Source organism: Idiotropiscis lumnitzeri, chromosome 5 (genome assembly GCF_059441095.1).
Source record: "Idiotropiscis lumnitzeri isolate Australia: NSW breed Sydney's pygmy pipehorse chromosome 5, RoL_Ilum_1.0, whole genome shotgun sequence".
Classification (NCBI taxonomy): Eukaryota; Metazoa; Chordata; class Actinopteri; order Syngnathiformes; family Syngnathidae; genus Idiotropiscis; species Idiotropiscis lumnitzeri.
The window spans coordinates 6,312,493-6,332,422 of NC_142395.1; the positions used below are offsets into that span (position 1 = coordinate 6,312,493).

Below are 19,930 nucleotides of genomic sequence, written 5' to 3' on the forward strand. Positions count from 1 at the left end.
TCAGTCTGCTTACATGAAGGACTACAGAAATCAATGAATAATTATTGTTGAGTGGCTAGAATCAGAGGATTTGGGCAATTCAAAGTTAAAGAATGGCTATAAATTAATTACTAATCAAAATAGTTCTTGATTAATTAGATAATCGATTTGTTGTTGATTAATCAATTAATTTTGACATCACTAGTTGATACGTATTTCTAGCGGTTGTGAAATGCGCTATATAAATAAAGTTGTATTGTATTGTTAATGAAATATTGCTTTTACTGTACCAACATTATTTTATATCAACTGCTCGGGACGTTTTTCTTTTAATTCCATACAATTTATTGTTTTGTCCATTCTGAATCTGAGAAATAAGAACTGGTGCTAGCCGTCAATGTGTGCACATCCTTTTAAAGGGAAGGCAAGTCTTGAATTCTCCCTGTTGAATGGGATTAAGATTGACAAAAGCCCTAGAGCATGTTGAACTGTCCTAGATTTTTTTTCTACGCTTCATGATAAAGCACTTAATGCTACAGTCATCTTTTGTTCCTGAGATATGCGCACACCCACACATGTCCTCAAAGCCCTGGGCAGATTTTTTTGTTTTTTTTGTTTTGTTTTTTTAACCATTTGCTGTAACATAGTAACATGACATATTATGATAGAAATAAGAAATAAGGTCTCCATATTCACAGCTGATTCATCAATGACTTGATTCTGTGTTAACAAACTCTATCTCTGTAGTTGGCTTACCTCAGGGAGCAGAGCTGCCAGAAGAGGGGATTGGCAGATGGAACCAGTGAGGTCAACCACAACTCTGAAAATACACCAAGCACTAATGGAAAGGTGAGGTTACTTATTAGCATGTGGTTGAAAGACAAGCGTGTGAGAAAGCCAGTGGACAAGTGTCAGCCATATGTTTGGTTAATCTAATTAAATCATTGATTACAGTGATATGAGAAAATTATTTTTCATAACATGCTGTGTAAAATCATTCCTCATGTCCTGTAATAATTGAGCATGCATAGATTTCATCAATTAAAATTACATATATTTATCCAAAGTAAATGTGTTTTATCAATTCCGCCGTAAAAATTCAATTAAAAGCTTCATTCAAGCAACATAGATATGCAAAACTGAGAGGCATTCACAAGATTAATTGAAAAACTAAGGCTATTTTCACATTGCAACTCAAGATAACATTTTATAATAAGTGCAGACTAATAAGCATTAGCTAAGCATTTGTAAATAATGAAGTCATCATTTGTAAAGCATTTTTCTGACGTAAATAATCATTTGCATACAGTTTGTAAATACCTTATTATTCTTTCTGCTTTCATTTGTCATTTCGAGAAATGGTATTGGCAGAATAAAGTTAATGCTGAGATTCATATTACATTAAACACTGCAAAATTATTCAATGTGCAAGAGCTTCCTGTATATTGTAGTTGGATAGCAGAAAAAGTATCAGGTGGTACCTTGCAAAATAATGATGAGTAACACTTGTTAATAAGGTATTTACAAACTTTATGCAAATGAGTTTTCATGTTTCATTTTTTAAAGAATTTTTTAAAGAATCAAAATCAAGAATCGTTTGGATCGTTAGGAATCGAATTAGAAGAACCAGTACCAGAGTCGTCCAAATTTAAACGATGCCCACCCCAATATCAATTCCAAATTTGTTCCTAGATTTCAAAATCTCTAAATTGAGATTTTATACCGCCTGTACTGATTTGTAATTGTAATAGTTTCCTTGTCATTGAAAACAAATGTTCAAATACTTCTACACAAAGCCTTCGCAAAAGTAGCTCTGTCAGACAGCAGTCCCATTCAAAATATTTCCTTGGAATTTATCTATCAATCAATCAAATTTTATTTATATAGCACTTTTCATACATAAAATGCAGCTCAAAGTGCTGTACAATAAAAACATCCAAATTACAACAAAAAACTAAAACCCATTCCACCCACCCAACATAAACACAAGACACATCCACATACACGCCTGAATTCGCATACACACAGAACACTCGCATTCACACACTTAATAAACCATCTTCGTAGAAAGACAGAAAGACATGGCAAGGCACAGAGAAACCATATGAGAAAATGTACCCAGGGTAGGTCATCCGCGCTGAGAGGGATGACGGCCCACGGCCACAGGGAGCTCCGCCAACACACAGACCCCCGGCCCAGACTGACCGGGGTAGACCCTACACATAGTGCAGAGGGCCCCGGTCCGCCGGGCCTAAGGAGCCTCTGGGATGAAGCCCCCTGTGAGAAGGCCAGCCACACCTCCCAGCGTGGAGGCCCCCCTTGAGGAAACACTGAATAAAAACAATGATAATAGATAAAATGACAGTCCTGAATTAAAAGACTAAGATAAATTATTTAAAAGCCAAATTAAAAAGGTGAGTCTTGAGCCTCCTTTTAAAAATATCAACAGTCTCTGCGGACCTGATGTCCTCCGGCAGGCTATTCCATAGACGAGGACCAGAATGGCTGAATGCAGCCTCGCCATGTGTTCCAGTCCTCACCCGAGGAATAATTAACAGGCCGGTGCCAGAGGACCTCAGGGTCCGCGAGGGAAGAAAAGAAGGTCAGATAAATAAGATGGCCCAAGACCGTTAAGGCATTTAAAAAGTAATAGAAGCACCTTAAAATCAATCCTGAAACACACGGGGAGCCAATGCAGCGATTTTAATACTGGTGTAATATGTCTAGTTAGTAATTACAATATTACAATTGAATTACTGTTTTGAGCAAGTAAATTATGAGTTATTTATTAGTAATAATAATATTCTATTTGGCTCAAGGACTAACATCACATCAATAACTAGAATGGAGTAATAGTCAATTAAATTGTTTTTTACTAATGTATTTGATATCTTTCCAACGTGCACCTCTTCTTTTAAAATAGACTTGTAATATTGCATTACTCATTCATCCACAGCGGTCATCTGATGAATCACTCAGTCAGGAGGATGAGCCGATTCCTGCTTTCGGCAAGGTTGGAGAACTCCAGGAGGTGGTGGACCGTCAGACGTCTGATCTGGGCCAAATGAAGGAGCGCATGGTTGCAATGGCATCCCGAATCAGTGAGCTGGAGGAAGATCTGGACACAGCAAGAAAAGACCTCATCAAGTCTGAAGACATGAATACACGATTACAGAGAGACATCAGAGAAGTAAGCGCAATGTTGTATAGGGCTGAACCATTAATCGATTTTGGCTTGATCTTTAAAACGTTATAATCGAAGCAGCACACTTAATGTGCAGAACGACCAGGTGCTTTTTTTGGTTCCGGATGTGGAGTACACCGTTTCTTGCGTAACAAGCATGTATCATATTTGATTCTGCCGTCCCTGAGCGTTCTTTAAGAATTTTATTAACATCCTTGTAAAACTAAACACACTAAAGAGAATTCCACACGTTTTCTTTTTAAATGCAAATCATGCTTAGTTTTTAAAACATTGCTCGCGCTAATGCTTTAGTCAATAGAGGATCCCATTCAAATGCTAACGGGAAATTAGCTTTGACTTTGGGAGTGATATTCCTTCCTTCCTGGCAATTAATGTTGTTGTGCTTTTGTAGTCTATGGCTCAGAAGGAGGATATGGAAGAGAGGATCACCACTCTGGAGAAGCGCTACCTGGCTGCTCAACGGGAGGCTACGTCCGTCCACGACCTCAATGACAAGCTGGAGAATGAAGTAGCTAACAAGGAGTCCCTCTTTAGACAAGTAAGTTAGCTGACTATTATGATGTATGCTGCAGCATTTTAACTGAGCTAATGGCTTTGCTGAAAGCAGAGATCGCAAGTTGTTGGAATTTGAAGGTGGAGACGTCTAATATAAAGTAGTTGGAGCTTTTAATCTCCAAGTTGTCTGCCAACAGACTGCCTGCAGTTCTTTCGAAATCTGCTAATGAGTTAATGTTGTGTTCTCTCAATGCCTAGAGAAGCTTACTTCTTCACATCGCCGGGTGCACCGCTTCCGTATTTTTTGTCCCTTTTGCGTCTTTCTCACTCTCATCGCACACACACGGCTCCTCCCACAGGTGTAAAATATATTTTTCCAACTGCAAATACATACATATCTGGGTTTTATTTATTTTTGCTTGATGGTTCGAATATAAAGCTACTGGCCTGGATTTACAATAGAAGGGTCTTCGACTTTATAGCCGTGATTATTTCCTTCTTTCACAGACTGAGGACAGAAACCGGCAGCTCCAGGAGAAACTGGAACTCGCTGAGCAAAAGCTGCTGCAGACTATCCGCAAAGCAGAGACTCTGCCAGAGGTGGAGGCTGAGCTCGCACAAAGGGTAGCAGCCCTCACAAAGGTATTGGCATCTGCCCCTGGTACTGTATTTATACAAGTACTTATAGGCTACTTTACTAATTTTGTCAGTGTCAACAGTCAAACTGTTAATATTTTGACAATAATGCATTTGATCATTTTATTGACTCTTAAAAAGGCATTTTGCTACTCGCTGGCGACTGAAAATGTGTTGAGGGCTCAGGTAACAACCGATCACAGCTCACTTGGTGTTTACATGCTGAGTTGTGACTATTTCATCAGGTTCTGCTTCAGCTTAAAAGTATATGTGCATTTTAATCTTGCTGTAATATTTAATTTTTGTGTGGTCATGCCTTTACCTTCATCACTTCCTTCTTATACCTGTAGTGTGTTCCGTGCAGCTTTAAAGGCTCTAAGACTCAAAAGGTAGTCCAACTTTTTCAGATGGGTAAAATCTTTGATCTCCTCCTGGGTCCACTCAACTACATTTTCTTCTGTTACTGAATTTAACCAGGCATATATATGTGTATATACATACATACATTTACTTACTTACTTAGTTACTTACTGAGTTACTACATTATTAATCCGTAGAAATACAGTGCTGTGAAAAAGTATTTGCCTGTCTCCAAGTCTTTCTTCATTGCATATGACCCACTTTAATGTTTAAGAGCAAACAAATGTGAATATCAGACAAAGCTAATCCAAGTAAACAAATCATTTAAAAACTGCATTTTATAAGAGTGAAAAATACTTAGTTTAACTTTTTGGAAGGCTTAAATGAAACACAGCACTTGAGTTCTGCAGTAGGACTACGATCCAAAACACTGCGGCAAGTTAACTTAAATGGTTTGAAAAAAAAAGAAAAACAAAAGTAGGCTAAGTCCAGACTTGACTACTACTACTACTACTTACTTAGTTACTTACTTACTTAATTACCTAGTTACTTACTTAGTTATTTACTTAGTTACTTACTTACTTTGTTACTTACTTAGTTAAATACTTAGTTACTTTCTTACTTAGGTACTTACATACTTAGTTACTTACTTACCTAGTTACTTTACTTACTAGTTACTGACTGAGTTACCTACTTTGTTACTTAGTTACTTACATACTTAGTTACTTAATTAGTTTTTTTAGTTACTTGGTTGGTTACTTGTCTAGTTGCTTACTTAGTTACTTTCTTAATTCCTTACTTGCTTAGTTACTTCATTACTTAGTTACTTACTTAGTTAATTACTTACTTACTTAGTTTCTTAGTTATGTAGTTACTATACTTAGTTACTATACTTACTTGGTTATTATACTTATTTAGTTTATATACTTACTTAGTTACTATACTTAGTTAGTTAGTTACTTACTTATGAAACACAGCACATCTGCAGTAGGACAACAATCACTGTGGCAAGTTAACTTGAGTGGTTTGGCAAAAAAAGAAAAAAGTAGGCGAAGGCCAGACTTGACTCTTACTTAGTTACTTACTTAGTTACTTACTTTCTTAGTTACCATACTTACTTAGTTACTATACTTACTTACTTTGGTACTTACTTACTTATTTAGTGAATTATGAAACACAGCACTTGAGTTCTGCAGTAGGACAATGATCCAAAACATCGCGGCAAGTTAACTTGAATGGTTTGGGAAAAAAAGAAAAACAAAAGTAGGCTAAGTCTGGGCCTAAATTTGACTGAAATGCCGTGGCCTGACCTAGGGCTGGGCGATATGACCTCAAATCAATATCGCGAGAAATCGAGCAATTTTACCTCGATAACAATAAATGCACGATAAATTCCCACGTGGACTAAAATCAAAATAAATGCAGGAATTGCATATTGACTGTTTTTTTTTATTGACCAACTGGTACACTTTACTTTCAATGAAAAATAAAAGTACAAAAATCATTTGTATGAACATTCCAAATAGCTTGCTTTGCATGACTTGAACAATGTCACAAAGAAAAAGGGTACCTCTTGCAAAATCTTTTTCTGCAAATAGATTGCGCCAAGATGCTCTCATGATGTAAATAATGGCAAATAAAAAAATGCTAAATAAAATGAAAGAAAATGTCAATGCAAGCCAAATAAACAAGTGTGCATCATCAGGGAAAATGTGCCGTCTCGAGTACTCTGGTGCGCAGTCGCCACTTGTCGTCTATGTAATGCACAGTCAGGCTCAATCAGGGATCCATGTTGCGACCCGACCACAAGTCGGATGTAGATGCAAAATGCTTGACATGTCTAAGCACCCGGCCCGATGTAGTCCATATCGGGAAATACGGCTTTCATGAAGCGTTTAAATCCTGTGCGCGCCACTGTAACTAGGGGAGCTTTATCTTTAGCTATGTGCTAGGCTATCGCGTCCACCTCTGAGACGTTCTCTCCTATGGTGTCGCCTCCGTTCATGGGCTGTTGTCACTTGTCAAACCTTGCTTCTCACTCTGAACTTTCAGCACAGCATGGTTGTGTTGTGGGTGGTGAAAAAGCTTCTGGATTTGAATCGCCAGCAACGAGAGCGACGTCTGTTTTCTTTCTCGATCAGACGGGTGGAGTCACGTGACTAGAGGCGCTGTAGCGGTCTTAAAGGGGCATGAACTTTGCCGCAGACAGAAAAGGCTTTTCTTTTTTATTTTTTTATTCACCGAATTTACCGACATGGGCAAAATGATTTCGGTCATTGTAATAAATTTCGGTAACGGTAAATCTTCGGTTTATCGCCCACCCCTAGCCTGACCTTAAAAAGACAGTTCATGTGAAAGTTCTGTCATCGAAACACACTTGGTTTCAGTTGTTGCTGCTGTGGGTGGCCCAACCTCTTATTAGGTTTAGGGGGCAAGTACTTTTTCACATATTTTCACAGATATTTTTTTCACCTTAGTCAACACATTAACCATTTAAAAGGTCAATTTTTATGTTATTTATATATTTATTATATTGTTTTTTTTCTTTTGTTACAATTTTTCACTTTTTTTTTTTTAATTTGTGTTTATCGTTATGCTTTATTTGCTTGATCTTGAAACATTAAAGTAGCGAAACCATGCACTAATTTGAGAAGAGGGCAAATACTTTTTCAAGGCTCCGTACAACAGTATTACTATATATATATATATATATATATATATATATATATATATATATATATATATATATATATATATATATAAAAAACAAAAAGTCATTGTACTCTATGGTAAGGTGCTTGGTTAGGTGAGGTACCAGGACTAAATTTAAAAATGTTCTTATTTAGCCGAAGTTCTAGCCCTAATTACCCCTTGTCTTTAGTCCTCTGTTTTTTTATGTACTTGCTCCGTGGCTTGTTTCGCCACTCTTTTCCTCAAACACACAACCCTGCTAACACAAACAGGAAGTGCCAGTTGGTTTGCTTATAGACCTGAGAAGACCTGTTCTAATCACATGTCCCCACTAACTGGAAGAGCCTGTCACGTAAAGTGATATTCAAATTAAAGTAATGCTAAATGTTGTTTATATTCTGCTAGATGTCTGTCTTGATCCGTGATGAAAAAATAGATCTGCTTTTGGTGTTTTAGTTAGTTTTGCCTTGTTTTGAACTTGTGCATCATTTCTGCTGGAAGTTGCTGTTGTTTATGTAGAAACGTACTTCATGTTATATCTTTGTCTGTTGAAGTTGATTGCTTCATCCTTTTGAAGGACTTCAGCTTTGTCTCTCAACCTTCTCAAGGATGACCGCAGCCTAGCTATTAAGGCATTACTTTTGAGAAAACTCAAAATGGAAAGCCGCTGGAAAAAGTAATAAATGTGTTTTTATTGTATATCTTGCTCAGGCAGAGGAACGCCATGGTAACGTGGAAGAGAGCTTGAAGCAGCTGGAGGCCCAGTTGGAGGAGAAGAACCAGGAACTGCTCAGGGTAAGAAACGGGAAATTTGGGAAGTCCAAAGTTATTAAATTGCACCAATTTCCAGTTGGATTAATCAACATTTGCACTTTTTATTTGTCTGTTCAGGCAAGGCAAAGAGAGAAGATGAATGAGGAGCACAACAAGCGTCTCTCAGAGACAGTGGACAAGCTTCTGTCCGAGTCCAATGAGAGACTCCAGCTTCACCTTAAAGAAAGGATGTCTGCTCTTGAGGACAAGGTAGTTGGCATCAATTTATTTTTTGGATACTAATTTAGTCATATCCTAACTCCAGTGCAAATATCGCAATACTCAAGATGAATCATCATCATCATCATCTTTATTTTTTTTGTACACTCTTACAATACATGTAATTTGATCCCTGCATTTGACCCAACACACTGGTGGACACAGCAAACACACACTGTGCATTGTTTTAATGTGCCAAGCGGTACTTGGAGGGTGGGGGATGAGGTCGTAATATATATTCGGTCATTTCAAACTCAAGCAGAAAATTCTCCATTGCACGCTAATAGTAACAAATATTTTGGGCTTTCTATCTATTGATAAAAGCTGTAATATTTGAGGAGGAATGATGGGGTGAAATCATGTTGCTCTTTTATTATTTATGTTACAATATCTCGACAAATCTTCAAGTCTTCCATTCTTCTTTCTTATTCCCATAAGGCGTAAATCATAAACAACACATCTTTTGGCACCAAGACTTTTCTGAAGTCCTTGATATATATACAAATACTGTGTATTTCTTTTTTATCATCTTCCTTTGTCTAAAGTGTTAAAAAAATGTTTACGATCTGTCTTAATAGAAAAAATTAAAAAAACATTGTAATTAGTATGCTTAAAGGATTTTGTTGAACTCATACAAGTAAAATTATTTTAAGTTGTTTAGTTGTCAGCTGTTATTTCACTGCTTTTTACTGATATTTTAAGTTCTTGCCGCGGTATTGTTTCATTTCTTTTAAAGTTATATGAAGTATTTGACCTTTATTTTCAGCTGCTGCTTGTTACAAACAAAATTGTTGCTACAGCAAAATATTTAGCAAATAAATATGAGTCACTGACAATATTTCGATCATACGAAACTACGCTATGCCAAATGAGATGACTATACATCAGCAAATGGCCATGCTGCACTGCGCCAACGAAGGGTGTGAGCAAATTCTGTCGGTCGCACCAGTGGTAGCAGCGCAAAAGTTAGTGTAGAGCCCTGAGCAGGGGGGGTGTTGTTCTCCCAGACTACCGAAAAGAAAGAATTGGGAAGTTGAAAACACTGTTGTTTGCAACAGCTTTCGGTCATCTAGCGTATTTGTCTTAATGGACCGTCCACGTAGCTTTCAAGTCTTTGAAGGGCCGTGGTGCAAAAGTTTGAGCAATGTCGTGTGATGTGGCACTGTTGGTGAAATTTCTGAACGTGGAGCAAAACCCGCGTCTCGCTTAAACCAAGTTTAAGTGTTGTCATTTGCAAACGATTCAATTAAATGTACAAATCCTTTCAATTGGACGGGCAGATTGTCAGTTCAGTTGAGCTTCACCGCAAGCATGCCAGCCAGGAGCGGAATGATTGCGTTGTGTAACTCACTCATGAATCTTGGGCAAATAACGTGGACGGGCCGGGGAAGGACTGTTGACGCTCGAGTGAATGTAACTCGTGATTCGTTCACTGCAAATGATCATATTTACAAACTAAGTACGTATCTATTATCAACTGAATAATGAATCCCTGAAAGATTCAATGAACGAATGATTTAAATGAATAGATTCTAGGGATTCACTCCCGGCAAAATAATTGCTGTTCCTATTACTACTGCCCTCCTTTACTTTTTAGTAGTGACACATCATGGTGCACACGAGAGTCATTTTGTGTCTTATTGTTCTGTCTCTTCAGAATGCCCTCATAAGGGAACTGGAGCACACCAAGAAACTGATTGAGGAGTCTCACCATGAAAAGGTGAAAGAGTGTCTTTAAAGGTAAAAGGTTGCTCCGTTAACATTTTTTTTAAAAAAATGTCCCGTCCTACAGGAGCAGCTCTTGATTCAGATTGAAACGTTGAGGGCCGAGAATGAGCAGGGTAGAAGCAGGAGCAACTCATTATTACATGGGTAAGTGGGTTTGTGTTTAACCCCTGTCTGTCATCTGTGCGATCTTTGATGTTTCAAAGTAAAAGTAAACAGTAAATGTCCATAAACATAATGAATCTAATATTCTTACTGGTTGCTTTGTTTGGGTGGGTTTTGCTAGTCGATCACAGCTGGGAAGTACCCCTGACTTCAGATATCCAGTGTCTGCTTCCTCTATGATGGACAGTAACTCAGACCACTATGGCAGCGCTCTTGTCTTGCGACGGCCCCAAAAAGGAAGAGTAGCAGCACTTCGAGATGAACCATCCAAGGTGACTCATCTGATTTGATTATTTCATTATAGAAACGCATACACTAACATGGTATTGAATTATTTTGAATATCTAATGCATCAATGCAATGCATTTAAAGACCGTGTATAGCAGAGGTATTCAATTAAAAGTCACAGAGGTCCACGACAAAAATTTCTTCCAATTAAAAGGTCCGAACCAAAGTCCAACTTCCCTTAATGTCTAGCCTATGTTCACATTTTTATATAGTTTGATTATTTAGTCATTTTCAACAGAGCGCACTTATACACTAAATATTTCGCAATGTTCCCATTAAACACGTTTGCCAGTCAAACAAATATAAGGCGTTTATTTCACATTCAAGAAAAGTTGGCTCCGGGAACTTAAGTTTGCCACTTCCAGAAAAAAACTGTAAAATATCTCCTGCAGAAATATATCAAGTCCTAAGCATTGAATTAACATCTTTTACCTTTTTTTTCTTAAATCAAAGAGTGATGAGCCTAAAAAAAACGGAAAGCCTAATTATCCGAGTAAACCAGGTCAACATGTTCAGTACACAATCAATAAAAATGGCTGTCCTCATGAAAAAGTAATTAAAAATGAGCTTTGACCCCACCTTTTCTTTTGAATATTTTTTTAACTTCTCTTAATGAGAAACATTTGTTTGTGACTACCCTGCCAGTGACTTAATTCTGGGTTGCAACGGATTCAGGGCCATTGGGATTTGGTAGATTATTTCACACATCTGGGCTTTGTGTTTTCCTTTAAATAATGTTTGTGCAACCGTATTTAAGCACTCCTTCACAATTTCCCCATCACTGAATGTTTTTTTATGTTTCCCCAAAATCCATGATACTTTTAGTGAACATTCGTTTGCATGCTGCTGGGCTGTAAACGAAAATGTAAAAATCTGTTATACTGCACTCGAAGTTCGATGTTTTTGCGTGCGCTCACCTCAAACTTCAGCGGTTAACTTTGCAAAAAAGGGCGGTGCTTTGTTTCGTAGTGGCGCTTCGAAATGTTGCGACGGTTTCGGAGCATATGGTGCACACTGGTTTTGAATCGGCTGCAGCCAGAACGAAACTAAATTTCTCCGTCCATTCATTTAAAACAACACGCATCGACTTTGCTAACTTTTTAGCAAGGCATACTGTCAGCAGCATTCCCTTCCGGTCTGCTGCGCATTGGCAGTGGGTCGTAAACAAAAGATTTGATTGGCTCAAATCAGTGACGCCATTTCCGTATTAACTAGAATTGCAGCTTCAACGTTTGCGAATGCGCCCTGAAAAAAACCATCACAGATTGGTCATGGGTCCGGTCCGAACCATCCCAAATGGATCGCGGTCCGCCATTTGGTGATGCCTGATGTATAGTGATATGAATGTATATATTTGACACACCCGATGAGTAAGTGTTAACAAGCCTGCCAAATTGACAAGTATATAAAATCTGGCTTTAAAATGAAAACTTCTGACAGCTGTCTGCTGTAAAAACTGCAAACATACCTTGCTCGATTCTTACCTGTCACTTACACGCATCTCACAGTATGTGCCCAAAGGTCTGTTGTCATATATTGTATGAGCCACAATCTGAATACCGTGTGCCACTGTTTTCCTTAGATAATTAGCTTTCTGTTTCTTGTCCCTCTTACCATGTGTTGATCCACACACTGAAACAACAAAAACCTGTGAGCTTGTGTGTTAGCTACCAGCTATTCCAATTTGCAGTTAACAGAAACACTTGAGGGAAAGTTATGTTGATCAACGCACGGAGCAAGACAAATTGGACAGCCCTGCCGCCTGTCCGCTAGTCTGCAAGCCAGCAATCTACCTAGCCTGGTTAGGTAGCCACTAGTTCCCACTAGCAGACTAGTGGGGGGCTGGTCATAGTAAAGAATAAAAAATGTATGTTCTCCGTTACCTCAAGTCATTTGGGGCCTCACAGCAGATGTTTCTTCTGTTCTTCACCTTTCACGGCAAAATCTTGATTGAGACACCTGATTAAAATCTGTTCAAAGATTGTGGGCCAACCTCTGGGCGAACTGTTGGAAGCCGCCTATAACAACACCATGTGATTGACTAAGAATATCATCTCCGACCCCAGCCATGCTCTGTCTGAACCATGGGTCTTCAATTTTGTGTTTTTTTTTACCTTTACAAGGTCTTTAAAACGGATTATTTTTCTTTCTGAAATATTAGTTTGGTATTTTTTTTTTTTCCCCACTTATTTTTGGTTATCTCATACTTCTCTGTTTCTTGTCCCTCCTATCATATGTGCTTCCAGCAAATGTTGTAGTTGGTTTTAAAAATCTGTTTTGTCTTTCTGTGTGCTTCCGTCGGTGGATATCAGCATCACGTAAGTCACCATGAGGTAGCTAAATAAGCCGTGACGTCCACATGTCTGTTATTTATTAATGACTAATGAAGTATCCTGGTAACTTCTGAATCTCCCCTGTGATTCTTTGTTTTACTATATTTGTTCTTTTCAATTCAGGTGCAGACTCTTAATGAGCAGGAGTGGGAGCGTGTCCAACAGGCCAATGTGCTTGCAAATGTGGCCCAGGCTTTTGAGAGTGATATGGATGCCTCAGACCTGGAGGAGGATCGAGAGACTATCTTCAGCTCTGTTGACCTTCTGTCCCCAGGTGGTCAGGCAGATGCACAAACTCTGGCCTTGATGCTGCAGGAACAGCTTGATGCTATCAACAATGAAATTAGGTACTACAGCCACTGCAGAACCAGCCACCAATTGTTTTTTTATTTTGTTGCAGTGTAATTCACAAGCATTTTCTTGTCCTCTTTATTCTTTTAAGAATAATTCAAGAAGAGAAGGAAAACACAGCCATCCGAGCTGAGGAAATTGAGTGCAGGGTGGGCAGCGGCGACAACCTTGGAGGACGTTTCCGCTCAATGGGCTCCTTACCGCCTTCACTGTGTGCTGGCTCTCCAATTAGCAGCTCTCCTCCAGGCTCTGGCCACTCAACACCAAGACGTATCCCTCACAGCCCCCACAGAGAATTAGACCGAATGGGTGTGATGACGCTGGTAAGACTTGTCCTGAAATTGGTTTTCTCTATGGAAATGCCTGTGCGATTTAACCAAAATCTTAATTCCTATTTGAGCCTTCCATTGTTTCTCACGTTTATCAATTAAGAGTTTATAAATATTGCCCGCGCACATTGCTTGCTCCATGCAGGGCGTCTTACATATACAGTAACGAGGATTGATCCTTATTCGCACCATAGTTCTTAAAAAGTTTGAGCAGGTAATAAAAAAGCGCCATTGTTTCTGTCATGGCCATTTGAACTCAAAAATAATTTTAAAATGTTTTTTTGCATCCATAATGAGGCTTTTTCAGTTGATTAGGAATCTGCCACTTCTCTAGTATTTCCTAAAATGGCGGCCTTGAGGAGACTCAGCCTCAATTTGTGGCCGGGTGCATCATTCAATTGATCGAATAAACATCCATGTATTCTCTGAGCCGCTTATCCTCACCTGGGACTCTGGATAGTTGTTTTTTCAGCATAGCAGAGCTGTACGTGCTAGCATGGAATCATACCAGCAGGACCTGGCAAATGAATTGCAACAAGAAAGGAAGGTGTCCTTAAATCTTCTCTGTGATGTAATGCATGTCTTTAAGGCTGTCGTGAACAAATCTTTAAAGAATCCATTATCCTATCGATTATTTCACAGATAACTCGAGTAATGCCTCAGAAAATTATAGCATCTTCATTCTGAGACACATGCGTGGCACTGTATATGTATTTTACATTGTGAGACAACTACACAGCTGCAAGGAACATTGGCCCTCCCTCATCAAAACTTTGGCATATGCATAAGCACCCTGTAACTGGTGAAGCCATTCCTTCAGGACAAGCACAGCAGTATAATAACATGGTTGCACCACAGTAAGGGGTGAAAAATTGTTCGAAATCAGGCTGGAGCCTGGCTTTTTTTCCCACTTAACTGGCTCGTCCTCTTTTACCAAAGCTACACATTCTGAAGTAGAAAACAATTTAAATCAATTAAGTTGACAGACTTATGTCATTCACTGCATGCAGCTGTTGCTTCAAGCGTTTCGGCCTGCTCTTTATGCCAAAACATGATTAGCAACGAGTCGACATCCAATGTCAAAATCATTGTGGCGTAGTAAAGTCGACTAAAGTCTGTGAAATCCTAATTCGTGTGTGTGTGTGTGTATGTATGTGTAGTATTTATATGCAAGTTGTGGTCATGGAAGGTTTATATAGTATATCCCGGCATGTGAATTGTTAGAAATTTCTGGGAAAATATGGCATGAACAGGCACGATCATCTTAGTTTCATTAATTGCTTTTTTGTTTCAAAATTGGGCCATTTTGAAATGACTCATAACTATGTGCGCAGGTGTCTGTTGTTCTGCATGTACATGCATTGTCTAATTCAGGGGTGTCAAACTCCAGTCCTCGAGGGCCTGCATGCTTTCCATCTCTCCAGGCTGCACACCTGATTCAAATGAACAGTATACTTCTCAGGCTTCTACAGAGCTTGCTGATGAGCTGATCATTTGAAATCGGTGTGTTACAACTAGGAGAGATTGAAAGCATGCAGGAAAGCGGCCCTCCAGGACTGGATCTTGACACCTCTGCTCTAATATTTCATGCTTATAGATTTCCATCTGTTTGTTTAATTTTGTCAGGCTTTATTGTTTTGCTTATCCAAGCTGTCCCTTCATTACTCTAATGAGTACACTAACATGCTGTTTCTGTAACCATGTGACTGCCCCCCAAACTGTAGCATTATTGCATTGATCCCTACGTCATCCAGCGCTCCCTCTCCCAGCAGACAGTAACTTATCTACCTTTTGGAGCAACTGGCTTTATTCCACATCCTCAAGTTTGTAGCTATGTACCATATTTTCAGGTACTTGCAGATCTCTCTCAATTTCCCTACTTCCATTCTATGACGGGTGCAGTCTGGCTATAGTCTTCAACAGGGGTCTTCAATCCTGTTCCTCGCGAGCCGGTGGCCTGTCTGTTTTCCATCCCTCCCTGCTGCAACACACCTGATTCAAATGGTCAGGATCGTTACCAACCTTATGCATACCTTGTGGATTAGCTCATCATTTGAAACAGGTGTGTTGCAGCAGGATGAGCTAGAAAACAGGCAGGACACCGGCCCTCGGGGAACAGGATTGAGGATCCTGGTCAATTCTTTTTTTTTTTTTGGTGGGAGGGGGGGCGGAAAATTGCAACTGAATGTTTTTGACAAAGCAACATTGCATCCTACAATCAGATAATTAAATATACATATTCTTGTTTGACACAAAAGGCTCTGTGTGGATCGAAACAATTGCTATCGTGTTGGGTGTGATGTGAACATCCATGTCCTCTCATTACGTGCCTCTATATTACATCCCAAGGCGAAAAATGGCCAGCTCCATGTTGACAACGCCAAATCAACTGACAAGTTTAAAATTACACGGGTCTAAAACCTGGGGGAAAAGTCAGTCGACTTAGCCTAAGTCAGTTTTGGAGGGGAAAAAAAAGACTGAGTGGTGTTTGTACTTAATTGGCTTTTGAGGAATAATTGTTAGTACTGTAATACTGAGTTCTCGTCATTTCTGGACTGCTAATTCACCACTGAAATTGTTTAGAATAGCCTTTATCTAACCCAAGAGTCATCATAGAAAGCAACAATTTGGCTGATCAGATTTACTTTTCTGTTCACCCCACAATTTCCGCTTCCCGTTTCCCTTTTATAGTTTACTAATCTCTTCCATGCCCTGACCTCACAATGTCCGTAGAGGAAAGGAAATGAATGATATGCTATTTTGCTCTTAGGGCAAAACAAACTTCCATAGAAATGGGGCAGGCTGATGGTTTATTTGCTCTGCTAATGCCAGGCCTCTGTGGAATGCAGAGGGAGGAGGGGGTCTTGCCTACCTTCAAGGCAAACAATGGAAAAAAGACCAAATGTTGTGGCGTTTATTTATGTACATTTGGAATATGACCATGTGTAATATCACGCATAGCAGCCAGCTAGCCAACCATGTTTTTTTTTTAAGTTGGTATAAGTTTGATCCGCCAAAAACATTTCTTGCCAACCCAGAGGTTTTTTTTTAAGCTTGGCTGCACCTATCCAATTGGTCTGACTTTCTGCAATTTCCAGCTTGGTGGTTTGTTGTGTTACCATTCTATATTCACTTGTGTTGTGTGCCCTGGTGGTTCAAGAACATGTTGACCTTACTATTTACAAAATCATTCATTGACTGTCTACTTTGCCTGTGTTTGGTTAGTCAACAAAAACCGTGACTATCCACATGTTCCTCTTGGTGTGTTTGGGCATGGCTTGATTCCACTGGTGTTCAATCTTACTTCTCACTAACTGCTTTTCTCCTGTCTTTCTTTTTTTTTTTACCATGCTTCAGCCTAGTGACCTGCGCAAGCACCGCAGGAAGGTAAACTAGATGCCTGCTTCACTGAGTGTGTCTGCTATTAGTACCCTCACTCCCCTCTTGTCCCAACCATGTTTAGCTTTAGTTTCTCCCGTTCTCCTGCAATGATGTACAGTGGACCCCGCGTAGTTTATTTGTTTTTAACACTTTTATGACTCCAATGGGTTTTAAACAATTCCTTTACTATGACATAGTTAAAGTTAAACAACTTTTTATAGGACATTAGCATTGAGGTCTAGCCTCTTAGCAAGCAGAGGCCTTGCTAACCGGAGCTCGACGTGAGGGCTCATTCGATAGAAAACAGCTCCCCACGTCAATATATTGTCCTAACAAGCAAGCAACTCATTAGATGCTGATAGAGGTGAGTTCATCATTTTTAAAATATGATTTTCAAGGAAGATTGCGTCTTTGATCACTCTGCTGATCAGTAACTTCTTGACCATGTATTAGAGGTATGAGCCACCGTGTGGCGAAGTGATGCATTACCTCTGAATAGCACAGGTTTTCCAACCATGCATTTTATGTGAGTTACATATCGGTTTCTGGTTTTATGACTCAATATCGGGTTATGATCAGGAAAATCAATAGATGAATGTTTTGTTTGTTTTGTTTTGTTGTTTTATCCGAACTCTATGAAGCAGTGGTGTGTGCTATCAGGCCACCCACAGGAGCATCAATATTAACTCCTGCACTCTGCGTTGTGGTCGAATGTGGTTTTACAACAGACTGCGCTCCTACAGTAATTCTTAAGCAACATAGTTACAATTGTTGATGTGCATGTCTATGAAAAGGTTTTGGGGGCATAGTTTGTTTTCTATTTTTTTTTTATTAATATAGGCCATCACTTCTCGGCGAGCAAGTTATTTACATCAATTTGTGATTGGGCTGGGCCCCTATTTCCTGCAAATAGTGGAGGTCCACTGTACGCATTTGTCATCCAATATGTTGTCCAAACCCAACTGTCATCAAGAAAATGATAATCCCATCTATTTTTTTTATCAAGTGTATTTATCAATGGTGTGTTTATCTACCATCAATCTTTTGTGTCTGTAAATGAACTGTAAATGTCAAAGGAAGTGAATATCAACTTCAACTTTGAAGTGTTGGTTTAACTGTTATGTTTTTCCTGACACTCTGTTTAGTAGCCTCGATGTAAAATTTTCAATTTTACCTGTGGCCTTAAGTGTGAAATTTGAGTGCTCGATCTCATTAATTTCTTCTGCTGTGTACAGTCTGCTCAGGATGACAAAACCACTATCCAGTGTGAGACATCACCCCCCACCACTCCACGCTCTATGCGCCTAAACAGGGAAGCAAGTCATGCTGCGAGCCACGAGGACATAAGAGACATTCGAGGGTCAGCCTTCTCCTTGTTACTTAAAACATAGTTTATACCTGCAGTTTGACATGAAATGAAAAACTCATGTGGCATTGATCCCTGGATGTTTTTTTAATCCTTTTCTTTATTTTTAATTTCATTTACAGTCTTGGCGTACAAGATGGACAGGGGAGCAACCCCAGTAGCAGTAACAGCAGCCAGGACTCTCTCAACAAGGCAGCCAAGAAGAAAAGCATTAAGTCGTCCATTGGGCGCCTTTTTGGGAAGAAGGAGAAGGGCCGACCTAGCATTCCTGGAAAGGACTCTCATAGTCAAGGTGAGGTAGTAATGCGGGTAGCAGTGTTTAAATTCCTGTTTTGGTTTATATTGCTGCTATTGTGTTTTATCTAGAAAATAATGCCCGTAATGTGGATTTTCATATGGATAAACTGAACATGAAATATGCTTGTTCTGTACCGCACATGATGTGCAGGGCATTTGGGAGAGCATTTCATGCACAGTATATTCACAGTAACCTTTCCGAAGAAATGTAGCTGGACACATCTTTTTATTTGAGTTGTACACCAGCTTAAGAACCCGATAACAAACATGCCAGCATGCAAGAAGCTATGTCAGAGTAAAAAGGGCGCATCCACTCCTAAGGGTGAGGGCAGAGGTCAGTTTTCAGTTCAAGGACACCTCGACAGTAGTCATGGAGCAAATGGGCATCACTCCCAACAGCTATTTGTCATTTCTATTTGCTTGCAACAAGACTTGAACCGTGGCTTTCCAGTTCTAAAGCCCAAGTCTCTACAGATGAGCTACTGCCATTTTAAGTTTTATGCTTAAATCTAGAATCTTCTGGACCAATTTATATTCCTATATCATGCCCCAAATGCGTTGAAAATGTTGGATACCTTGAGAATGATACTTGAAGCTATTTTAGCTGTCTTAAAGGAAAAAGATCAACTCAAATAAATGTTAATTTAAAAGACTGTACAAAGCACAACACACGACACAGGATAAGAGTATTTAGTTTGGTTGTATATGGTTATATTACGGTTGTTGTTTTATGTTTCGTGTACAGTAGTTAGGTACAGTTGTGAAAGTGCTATATAAATAAAGTTGAGTTGAGAGCACAAAAATGAAGTTCAAGAAACCAACCGCTCTAGAGGATGGAATGAATCAATGCTTCAGGTCTCTTAGCAGCATTGAACGCTGTCCCCTTTGCTCTTAGCTGGTACTCCTGAGGCAGAGAGCTCACCTAAGGATGGCTTGGGAATGGGAACCTTGGGAGGCCCAGCTGAAAAGAACAGAAAACTGCAGAAGAAGTAGGTGTCACTCAATTGTTGACAGACTGTATTACCTTCAATTCCCAAATATACTAGTGGTCATTGTTAGACCTTTGGGCTTGCGCTCAGGCTACATTCAATTACTCTCACATTGCCTGCCCACCTGGCACCTGCTCACTCCCATCATCACTTTATTATTATTATATTCTTTCCATTCCACATAAGCCTTTCCGTTGCAATCACCTCCATGATGCCTTTTTTTTTTTCAAACGCCAAACAGTTGTTAGGACTTTGAGTACTTTTAAGTATCAATTCATGTTGCTATTTCTATTTAGTTTTGCCAACCC

The 19,930-nt window shown here is 39.3% G+C and overlaps 1 protein-coding gene across 10 annotated transcripts in view; it reads left to right on the top strand.

Moving 5' to 3' along the window:
• The window catches only part of ppfia1 (PTPRF interacting protein alpha 1), a 44,844-nt gene that overhangs the window by 16,295 nt on the left and 8,619 nt on the right, over window positions 1–19,930 (top strand). For 9 of the 10 annotated variants that reach the window (XM_088295417.1, XM_088295418.1, XM_088295416.1 and 6 more), the window contains exons 6-20: window positions 727–828; window positions 2,936–3,169; window positions 3,576–3,722; window positions 4,187–4,321; window positions 8,078–8,161; window positions 8,258–8,389; window positions 10,056–10,118; window positions 10,191–10,270; window positions 10,410–10,560; window positions 13,033–13,256; window positions 13,352–13,583; window positions 16,947–16,976; window positions 18,206–18,330; window positions 18,459–18,628; window positions 19,529–19,622. In XM_088295417.1, coding sequence (XP_088151543.1) covers window positions 727–828; window positions 2,936–3,169; window positions 3,576–3,722; window positions 4,187–4,321; window positions 8,078–8,161; window positions 8,258–8,389; window positions 10,056–10,118; window positions 10,191–10,270; window positions 10,410–10,560; window positions 13,033–13,256; window positions 13,352–13,583; window positions 16,947–16,976; window positions 18,206–18,330; window positions 18,459–18,628; window positions 19,529–19,622 — 2,003 coding nt within the window. The remainder of the gene's footprint in view (window positions 1–726; window positions 829–2,935; window positions 3,170–3,575; window positions 3,723–4,186; window positions 4,322–8,077; window positions 8,162–8,257; window positions 8,390–10,055; window positions 10,119–10,190; window positions 10,271–10,409; window positions 10,561–13,032; window positions 13,257–13,351; window positions 13,584–16,946; window positions 16,977–18,205; window positions 18,331–18,458; window positions 18,629–19,528; window positions 19,623–19,930) is intronic. The other variant, XM_088295419.1, reaches the window with a different exon arrangement.